Source organism: Engystomops pustulosus, chromosome 1 (assembly GCF_040894005.1).
Source record: "Engystomops pustulosus chromosome 1, aEngPut4.maternal, whole genome shotgun sequence".
Taxonomy (NCBI): domain Eukaryota; kingdom Metazoa; phylum Chordata; class Amphibia; order Anura; family Leptodactylidae; genus Engystomops; species Engystomops pustulosus.
Genome location: NC_092411.1, coordinates 297,374,366 through 297,385,876, shown reverse-complemented (window position 1 = coordinate 297,385,876; position 11,511 = coordinate 297,374,366). Strand labels below are relative to the sequence as shown.

The window sequence follows — 11,511 nt, the reverse complement described above, 5'->3', positions numbered from 1 at the left end:
CTTTCACTGACTATGACATAGCATCTTACACCTTCTACTCCCAGACATTCAAGATAACACGGAAAAAAGGTTACAGGAATCTCCAGACAGAATTAAAAAACTCAAGGTAATACATTTCTGTGTATGTGTGTATCTATGTATGTGCATGTGTGCATGTGTATGTGTGTGTATCTATGTATGTGTGCATGTGTATGTGTGTGTATCTATGTATGTGTGCATGTGTATGTGTGTGTATCTATGTATGTGCATGTGTGTGTATCTATGTATGTGTGCATGTGTGTATCTATGTATGTGTGCATGTGCATGTGTGTATCTATGTATGTGTGTATCTATGTATGTGTGCATGTGCGTATCTATGTATGTGTGTATCTATGTATGTGTGCATCTATGTATGTGTGCATGTGCATATGCATATATATGTATGTGTGCATGTGCATGTGTGTATCTATGTATGTGTGCATGTGCATGTGTGTATCTATGTATGTGTGCATGTGTATGTGTGTATGTATGTATGTGTGCATGTGCATGTGTGTATCTATGTATGTGTGCATATGCATGTGTGTATCTATGTATGTGTGTGTGTGCATGTGTGTATCTATGTATGTGTGCATGTGCATGTGTGTATCTATGTATGTGTGCATGTGCATGTGTGTATCTATGTATGTGTGCATGTGCATGTGTGTATCTATGTATGTGTGCATGTGTATGTGTGTATGTATGTATGTGTGCATGTGCATGTGTGTATCTATGTATGTGTGCATATGCATGTGTGTATCTATGTATGTGTGTGTGTGCATGTGTGTGTATCTATGTATGTGTGTGTGTGCATGTGTGTATCTATGTATGTGTGCATGTGCATGTGTGTATCTACGTATGTGTGTGTGTGCATGTGTGTGTATCTATGTATGTGTATGTGTGCATGTGTATGTGTGTATCTATGTATGTGTGTGGGTGCATATGTGTGTGTTCATTTGGTTGTGTGTGTGCATGTGTTAATGTATATGTGTTTGTGTATGTGTGCACATGTAGTTGTGTGTTTGGTTGTGTATATGTGTTTGTGTATGTGTGTGTGTGCATGTTTGTATCTATGTATGTGTATGTGTGTGAGTGCATATGTGTGTGTTCATTTGGTTGTGTTTGTGCATGTGTTTATGTATATGTGTGTGTGTGCTCATGTTGTTGTGTGTTTGGTTGTGTATATGTGTTTGTGTATGTGTGTGTGTGCATGTATTTGTGTATATGTGTGTGTGCATGTATTTGTGTATATGTGTATGTGTGTGTGTGCATGTATTTGTGTTTGTGTGTGTGTGCATGTATTTGTGTTTGTGTGTGTGTGCGCACATGTAGTTGTGTGTTTAGTTGTGCATATGTGTTTGTGTATGTGTGTGTGTGTGTGCATGTATTTGTGTATATGTGTGTGCACATGTAGTTGTGTGTTTGGTTGTGTACATGTGCGCACATAGGATGTGTTTGCGTGTGTTCGCATGGTGTTGTGCATGTGTATATGTGGATGTGTGAGTGTGTGTGATAGGACTGGATGCATAAGGAAAAAGAAAAATCTGAATGTCTAAGTAAGTTACAGTAGTCAGTCAAACCACATCCAATACAAGGACTGTAATAATAGAAGCAGAAACATACAATTCTTCTCCCATACAGTAATCATATGATGTGGATACATATTGTCCTACATGTGCTATATGCAGATATTTTATATACAGGGTTAGGGGTTATTGATGAGTCCTGTCTGGCACATAATAATACATAATACAGCAATGCTCCAGCCAGTGCACATAGGAAAGAGCAGAAGACATGTCTGAGCCGCAATAACAAGAACTTGGTTGTGATTTGTTCTGAAGTCTGCCAAAAGCTCCGAGATTATGGTGCAGGTATTAGAGCAGATGATATATTATGGTGCAGGTATTAGAGCAGGTGATATATTATGGTGCAGGTATTAGAGCAGATGATATATTATGGTGCAGGTATTAGAGCAGATGATATATTATGGTGCAGGTATTAGAGCAGATGATATATTATGGTGCAAGTATTAGAGCAGATGATATATTATGGTGCAAGTATTAGAGCAGATGATATATTATGGTGCAGGTATTAGAGCAGATGATATATTATGATGCAGGTATTAGAGCAGATGATATATTATGATGCAGGTATTAGAGCAGATGATATATTATGATGCAGGTATTAGAGCAGATGATATATTATGATGCAGGTATTAGAGCAGATGATATATTATGATGCAGGTATTAGAGCAGATGATATATTATGATGCAGGTATTAGAGCAGATGATATATTATGATGCAGGTATTAGAGCAGATGATATATTATGATGCAGGTATTAGAGCAGATGATATATTATGATGCAGGTATTAGAGCAGATGATATATTATGGTGCAGGTATTAGAGCAGATGATATATTATGGTGCAGGTATTAGAGCAGATGATATATTATGGTGCAGGTATTAGAGCAGATGATATATGATGGTGCAGGTATTAGAGCAGATGATATATGATGGTGCAGGTATTATAGCAGATGATATATTATGGTGCAGGTATTAGAGCAGATGATATATTATGGTGCAGGTATTAGAGCAGATGATATATTATGGTGCAGGTATTAGAGCAGATGATATATTATGATGCAGGTATTAGAGCAGATGATATATTATGATGCAGGTATTAGAGCAGATGATATATTATGGTGCAGGTATTAGAGCAGATGATATATTATGGTGCAAGTATTAGAGCAGATGATATATTATGGCGCAGGTATCAGAGCAGATGATATATTATGGTGCAGGTATTAGAGCAGATGATATATTATGGTGCGGGCATTAGAGCAGATGATATATTATGGTGCAGGTATTAGAGCAGATGATATATTATGGTGCGGGTATTAGAGCAGATGATATATTATGGTGCGGGCATTAGAGCAGATGATATATTATGGTGCAGGTATTAGAGCAGATGATATATTATGGTGCAGGTATTAGAGCAGATGATATATTATGGTGCAGGTATTAGAGCAGATGATATATTATGATGCAGGTATTAGAGCAGATGATATATTATGATGCAGGTATTAGAGCAGATGATATATTGTGGTGCAGGTATTAGAGCAGATGATATATTATGGTGCAGGTATTAGAGCAGATGATATATTATGGTGCAGGTATTAGAGCAGATGATATGTTATGGTGCAGGTATTAGAGCAGATGATATATTATGGTGCAGGTATTAGAGCAGATGATATATGATGGTGCGGGTATTAGAGCAGATGATATATTATGGTGCGGGCATTAGAGCAGATGATATATTATGGTGCAGGTATTAGAGCAGATGATATATTATGGTGCGGGTATTAGAGCAGATGATATATTATGGTGCGGGCATTAGAGCAGATGATATATTATGGTGCAGGTATTAGAGCAGATGATATATTATGGTGCAGGTATTAGAGCAGATGATATATTATGGTGCAGGTATTAGAGCAGATGATATATTATGGTGCAGGTATTAGAGCAGATGATATATTATGATGCAGGTATTAGAGCAGATGATATATTATGGTGCAGGTATTAGACCAGATGATATATTATGGTGCGGGTATTAGAGCAGATGATATATTATGGTGCGGGCATTAGAGCAGATGATATATTATGGTGCAGGTATTAGAGCAGATGATATATTATGGTGCAGGTATTAGAGCATATGATATATTGTGGTGCAGGTATTAGAGCAGGTGATATATTGTGGTGCAGGTACTAGAGCAGATGATTTATTATGATCAGGTATTAGAGCAGATGATATATTATGGTGCAGGTATTAGAGCAGATGATATATTATGGTGCAGGTATTAGAGCAGATGATATATTATGGTGCAGGTATTAGAGCAGATGATATATTATGGTGCAGGTATTAGAGCAGATGGTATATTATGGTGCAGGTATTAGAGCAGATGATATATTATGGTGCAGGTATTAGAGCAGATGATATATTATGGTGCAAGTATTAGAGCAAATGATATATTATGGTGCAGGTATTAGAGCAGATGATATATTATGGTGCAGGTGTTAGAGCAGATGATATATTATGGTGCAGGTATTAGAGCAGATGATATATTATGGTGCAGGTATTAGAGCAGATGGTATATTATGGTGCAGGTATTAGAGCAGATGATATATTATGGTGCAGGTATTAGAGCAGATGATATATTATGGTGCAGGTATTAGAGCAGATGATATATTATGGTGCAGGTATTAGAGCAGATGATATATTATGGTGCAGGTATTAGAGCAGTTGATATATTATGGTGCAGGTATTAGAGCAGATGATATATTATGGTGCAGGTATTAGAGCAGATGATATATTATGATGCAGGTATTAGAGCAGATGATATATTATGGTGCAGGTATTAGACCAGATGATATATTATGGTGCAGGTATTAGACCAGATGATATATTATGGTGCAGGTATTAGAGCAGATGATATATTATGGTGCAGGTATTTGAGCAGATGATATATTATGGTGCAGGTATTAGAGCAGATTATATATTATGGTGCAGGTATTAGAGCAGATGATATATTATGGTGCAGGTATTAGAGCAGATGATATATTATGGTGCAGGTATTAGAGCAGATGATATATTATGGTGCAGGTATTAGAGCAGATGATATATTATGATGCAGGTATTAGAGCAGATGATATATTATGGTGCAGGTATTAGACCAGATGATATATTATGGTGCAGGTATTAGAGCAGATGATATATTATGGTGCAGGTATTAGAGCAGATGATATATTATGGTGCAGGTATTAGAGCAGAGGATATATTATGGTGCAGGTATTAGACCAGATGATATATTATGGTGCAGGTATTAGAGCAGATGATATATTATGGTGCAGGTATTAGAGCAGATGATATATTATGGTGCAGGTATTAGAGCAGATTATATATTATGGTGCAGGTATTAGAGCAGATGATATATTATGGTGCAGGTATTAGAGCAGATGATATATTATGGTGCAGGTATTAGAGCAGATGATATATTATGGTGCAGGTATTAGAGCAGATGATATATTATGATGCAGGTATTAGAGCAGATGATATATTATGGTGCAGGTATTAGACCAGATGATATATTATGGTGCAGGTATTAGACCAGATGATATATTATGGTGCAGGTATTAGAGCAGATGATATATTATGGTGCAGGTATTAGAGCAGAGGATATATTATGGTGCAGGTATTAGACCAGATGATATATTATGGTGCAGGTATTAGAGCAGATGATATATTATGGTGCAGGTATTAGAGCAGAGGATATATTATGGTGCAAGTATGAGGCCAGATAATATGTTATGATTTTCCGGTTACCTTTGAAGGTTTGTAAAGTGCAGGACATGGATAAGAAGTGATAGAATAATCTACATTAAAGGGATTTCTTTATCCTTCTATCAGTAAGAGCTTCTATCGCCAAGAAACTCTTAATGACTTAGATAAAGCACCTAATATTTTATTCCAGTTTGAAGGTCATTTCACATCGCCAAATCATGTGAACCCAGTCGGCCGCGCCCTGTCGGCATTCAGGCCAAACATGAAAGCTCCACATTACAAAACTACAACTAGAGACAAATAATACTGGGGGAATACTAAAGGAAACCTACCAACTCCGGTCCACCTATTGAGGTAGATCCGGTGGCAGGTTCTACATATGAATGACATGGGAGAACTTTTTAGGGCCTATCCTTGTGTGGCCTGTAACTTTATAAATCTTTTATCACCTAATATGCAAATATCTAAAAGAGGCTACTGGGGCGTGGAGTAGGCGGAGCTGAAGTTGCACGGTGCAACTACTCCACGCCCCTGTAGCCTCTTTGGATCCTTCTATTACGAGATCTTCAGCGAGCAGCTCCTGGTAGTTTCCCGCACCTGTCCGCGCTCTGCATAGACTCTCTATGTAGAGCCGGCAGCTGTGCGTACTCGGCTGCGAAGCCAGAGCTATTAAGCATGGACAGCAGCTCCGGTTTCGGAGCCAAGTACGCGGCGGGCGGCTCTGCATATAAAGTCTATGCAGAGCGCGGACAAGTGCGCGCAACCACCAGGAGCTGCACACTGAAGATCTCGTAGTAGGAGGATCCAGAGGCTACTAGGGTGTGGAGTAGCCGCACCGTGCAGCTTCAGCTCCAACTACTCCACACCCCAGTAGCCTCTTTCAGATATTTGCATATTGGGGGATAAAAGATTTATAAAGTTACAGCCACTCAAGGATTAGCCCTATAAAGGGCTCCCATGTCATTCATAAGTAAAACCTGCCACCGGAAGGAAGAACGGAGATGTTAGGTTTCCATTAAACTCTATAAAGATTTTAAAGTGAATTAATCTACATGTATTTTCTTCTTGTGGCAATTGCCGGCTTGTACTTGACTATGTCATAATACTGATATCTAACAGACACAATAATCCATCTGTCCACTGTGCAGAAATTAACAGAAAAGTGACCCCAAAAGAAGAATCTGAAATAATCTACATGCAAAAGTAACACAAGAAAGAAAATCGATCAACTACTTGGCCGAGTCTCCTCCGATAGCGACTACATAACTGTGATGGCCAGTGAGTATGTGAGATACTGGGGCAGATTTACTTACCCGGTCCATTCGCGATCCAGCGGCGCATTCTCTGCGCTGGATTCGGGTCCGGCCGGGATTTCATAAGGTAGTTCCTCCGCCGTCCACCAGGTGGCGCTGCTGCGCTGAAAAGCATCGGAACGTGCCGGAATTCTCCGAGGCCGGCTGAGTAAAGGTAAGCGCATCCCGAGTGACACATTTTCCGTTTTTAAATGCGGCGGTTTTTCCGAATACGTCGGGTTTTCGTTCAGCCACGCCACCCGATTTCCGTTGGCGCATGCCGGCGCCGATGCGCCACAATCCGATTGCGTGCGCCAAAATCCCGGGGCAATTCAGGTACAATCGGTGCAAATCGGAAATATTCGGGTAACATGTCGGAAAAACGCGAATCGGGCCCTTAGTAAATGACCCCCATTATGTGAGCCTCACGCTGGACACAGACAATGGGGCACATTTACTAAGATTGGTGCAAACTGCACTTTATGCAGTTACCTGTGTATAGTGCAGGGGGCCCCATATTCATGATGTCTGGCTCCCGTTCTTCATGAATCTGGCGCTCCCTGCACTGGCCCCGACAGAGGGCAACACTTTTTTTCTGGTGTATCCTTAACATGTGCACGCGGCACACTTCTGTCGGACTTTGAATGATAAATCTGGCGCTCGGTCAGACTAAGCCCCGGGACGCCCCCTTATTGGTGTCACATGAAGCCTACTGCAGCTGCGCCACAAAACAAATGTGTCTCAGACACTTCCTATATTCTTATACACCTGGGCAAGCAGTTAATACGAGAAAGAAGGTGCAAACAGAAAACTGGCGCAAGGTCCTTAGTAAATGTCCCCAATGTCCCAAATATATGAAAACGTGTGCCATCTGCCTTTGTGCCGTGTCCATCACTAAGGTGCAGGAGGAAGCAGATAATAGTGTTGCACGCTCTTCATCTACCATTGAGAATCAACTTTCTGAAGTCAGCGTTTGCTAGAATACACTTTTTTATAGGAAAATACATGCACCTGGGAGAGAGGGGGAGTTAGCGTTAGTGCCCTCATGGTACCAGTCGCCCCCAATTTCTCATCGCCTAATTGAGTCCGATAGATTGTCATTGACTCTCCGGGAGGAAGAGCCACAAAAGATTTCCGCAGACCGTGTTGGCATCAAAGTTTCACTCCGCTTTCAGACCAAGGATCATGCAGGTCCATTATTTCTGAATTGGAACATAACAAATGGGTCATTTCCGGTATCAATGTGATCCAGGGATTCATCCCGATCCAATGAGACCAGAACCATAACCCAAGAGCTCCCCATTGAAAAACTGGAACTTCTCTGAGATTCTAGATCTGATCCCAGGTAGGAGGGTCCCTAGTGACCTCCTATGTGTGTGAAGGGGTGTGTCTGCACCTATTATAATCAGGGCACCACTTGTGCCCATTGTCTTTGCCTGGGGGAACTTTTCAACATGTAAGTGCAGGAATGATCATCAAGTGTGGACTATCCGTCCCCATTAGGCCCACAATCTACGTGTGCCCTTAACGGAAACCTGTCATCAGGTCTGTGTCACTTGTCCTGTCACCTCTACTTGCTGGAGCAGGTCACAGGGATCCATCCCAGCCTTTATCTAGTCAATTTATATATTAATCATTGTAAAATAATTGTTTCTTTATTATGTAAACGAGGCTGGTCACATGGTCAGAGGCAGTGATGTCACCCCTGTTACCCCTCCCCTCTCCTCCCCCTGCTCATGTCTGTGTGTAATGTATAGTAAAGCATTGCTGGTGTCTGTGCTTTAACTGCTGACACACTGGGGGACATTTATCGTTATTTTTGTTACTGTTTTTTTTTTATTTTTTGGTGCATTGTAATTTTTGTCCCTTTTTGGAGAGATATCAGTAAGACACATTTATCTTCCATTCCAGTTGTGCTAAATGCAAATTACATTTATCATTTTAAAGTGTCTAAAATTTGCGACATTTTTTTGGGGCGCAAAAAACTCCAGACTAAACCAAACTTAAGGAAAACTTAGAAAATGGAAAGAAGTGACTTGCGACATTGTGCAACATTTGTAATGTCTCAATAAGAGATCTTAAGTAAATTCCCTATTTAACACAAGGAAAAACGACAGGAAAAAAACTAGCCAAAAAATCCAGAGATAAGATAAATGACCCCCACTGTGTTATGCTATATCAGACATCAGCTACACAAGTGGCGGACATGTTCTGCTATAGACATGGCTACATCCTGGAGCAGTTGTATCTCTCATACACACAGCCTGCAGGGGGCGCCAGCACCAGGTAGTATAGGGAGGAGCCAGCCTCACATCATTATACAAGCTGTCAGTCAAGCACTGGGGGTGTGGCTGTGCCTCCCAATAAGCTGGACTGCTGAATATAATAATGATTAATTGAACATCTTTTAGGTCATTTGCACCTGATTGCTTAAGTTTACAGGCATGTAGAGGGACAATGAAGGGATAGGGGCAATGCTTTCTAATGGCAGTTTATGAAAATATATTTAGTATTAGGGGTTAATTTTCCTGAAGGGTTCTTTTTAAGGCAATTAAATATAAAATTTCATCTTGTTCCACGAATCCCCACATCCGTGTCTTGGCTGTATACATGCTACCAGGTTGGCTCTTCACCAAATATTATCCTGTTACGGACCTGGCTTATATAACATGAGAGCTGGTGGCAGCCTACTGGGCTGATAAGGTTCTGTTTCACTGGGGAATATGAAGGGGGTCTTTTAGCCGCTAGAGTTCCCTGCAGATCCTCCACCCACTGGGCTTTTTCTACGCGGCAGCCCCCGGTACATGGTGTATACAGCCATGACATTCCCCAAGAGATGGAAGCAGCACCCAGTACAATGTTCTGCCGCTGCCATCTTGCCTCTTTATATCCCGTCGGCAGCATCGTTCTCTGTGCGAGAGCCCAGACCTACATGAGTGATGATGTCATTGGGGTTCATTTACTAAGGATAGATATAAGTTATAATGAATTACAGTGGAGGAAGATACAGGACTCATTCTACATCAACGCTTCCCTCTACTCTCTCCTTCTAGACACCCTCTTACTGGCCATATCGGAGGACGGGACCATGAGAATTAATCCACCACCGAAACACCATCTAGACAACTACTCTGCCCAGGCTAAAGTTATCGGAAAATTGGATAATGTCAGCCATGTCCTCTGCAGTCCCGGAGGGGACATCTTTTGTGTACGTGATGGAGATCTGTACAGGGGACCGGTTCCATCAAATAGAGATGAAGATTGGTTTTCTACGGCCAGAAGAGTCGGCAGAAGAGAATGGAGAGACTTCAAAATCCTTTTCTTTCATCCAAATGGAGAATTGTACGGTGTCACCAATGATGGAGCTTTCTACAAAGGTCCACAGCCCGACAATGAGAAGGTCCCATGGCTGCTGGGACAAGCCACCAAGATTGGGGTCAAAAGCAAGAACATTGCAAACGGTGAGTAATTATCTATAGTACAGAGCAACAGAGCTCAAAAAGTGTCTACAATACTATCAGTATGACACCTCTCTAGATGTATTGTATATTCAGAAACCATAATTTACATAATTTATATTTATTGATACATAAATAACATATACCATGGGCACACACACAATCCCAGGTAGAGTGCACACTGCTCCAGGTACAGATACAATACAATTACTCCAGGTACATTGCAGGGACATGCAGAAACACACTACTCCATGTACACATCCAGATACACACAACTCCTGGCACAGTACATGTACATGTAATGGCCCGCAGGATAGGACATTACACAATAAACCAGCTCCAGTTGGATCCCTGTCTAGTGAGCAGATTGTGCACTGCTCTAGGAGCTAAGTCAGGATAATTTAGCTATTGCCCAAGGACGCATTTTTACCTATGTTAGCATCTAGTAACTATTTGTAGTATTGCAACGGAAGTGTGATGTGTCTGTGAAAGAAGGGTTATAGTTTACAATTAAATGTAACCCTATGTTATCCTTCCCTGCTGCGAGGGCAGCCATTCGTTGGAAACCTGGAATTCAACTTGAGTGGAAGTTTATAAATAGTCCCTCTGGCTGCAGTCCTGAGTAGTGATGGGAAGTCCGGCTCTTCTTAGTGAGCTGGATCATTAGGCTTCGCTCACTAAATAGAGCCGGCTCTTCTGGCTCCTGAAAGCCTCCCTATTAAATATATAATAGGTCTGGTGAATAAAGAGTCTGAGTTAAGAACTCATCATCCGTGTCTCCATGTGTGATCTCTGGCTGCCACTAACATCACGGACCTCTCATTCGCTATCTGCCCAGGTATTCCTTCACTACACATACACCGGGAGTGTCCCAGGATGAACCTCCCACTATATTGTGGCCTCCTCCTCTTCTTACTGGCCCTGACAGGTGTGGAGGAGGACCAGTTCTCCTGGACGAAGCCAACTGTGACCCAGCTCTGGCACCAAAACACACTACAAGCCAAACGCTCATGTACAAGGGAATCGAGATAGCTCCCACAATGCGGTCAGGCTCTGGTCATTGCATATATAGCCAGACACACACTACTCCAGGTATATTACATGTACAGCCAGACACACACTACTCCAGGTATATTACATGTACAGCCAGACACACACTACTCCAGGTATATTACATGTACAGCCAGACACACACTACTCCAGGTATATTACATGTACAGCCAGACACACACTACTCCAGGTATATTACATGTACAGCCAGACACACACTACTCCAGGTATATTACATGTACAGCCAGACACACACTACTCCAGGTATATTACATGTACAGCCAGACACACACTACTCCAGGTATATTACATGTACAGCCGGACACACACTACTCCAGGTATATTACATGTACAGCCA

At 41.4% G+C, this 11,511-nt stretch overlaps 1 protein-coding gene across 2 annotated transcripts in view; it reads left to right on the top strand.

Moving 5' to 3' along the window:
* LOC140113736 (uncharacterized) overlaps positions 1-11,511 on the top strand; it is a 32,513-nt gene continuing 21,002 nt past the window's right edge. Inside the window, exons 1-3 of one of the 2 annotated variants that reach the window (XM_072132657.1) lie at positions 1-106; positions 6,502-6,631; positions 9,699-10,106. In XM_072132657.1, the coding sequence (XP_071988758.1) occupies positions 6,625-6,631; positions 9,699-10,106 (415 nt within the window). In that variant the 5' untranslated portion in view covers positions 1-106; positions 6,502-6,624. The remainder of the gene's footprint in view (positions 107-6,501; positions 6,632-9,698; positions 10,107-11,511) is intronic. The other variant, XM_072132658.1, reaches the window with a different exon arrangement.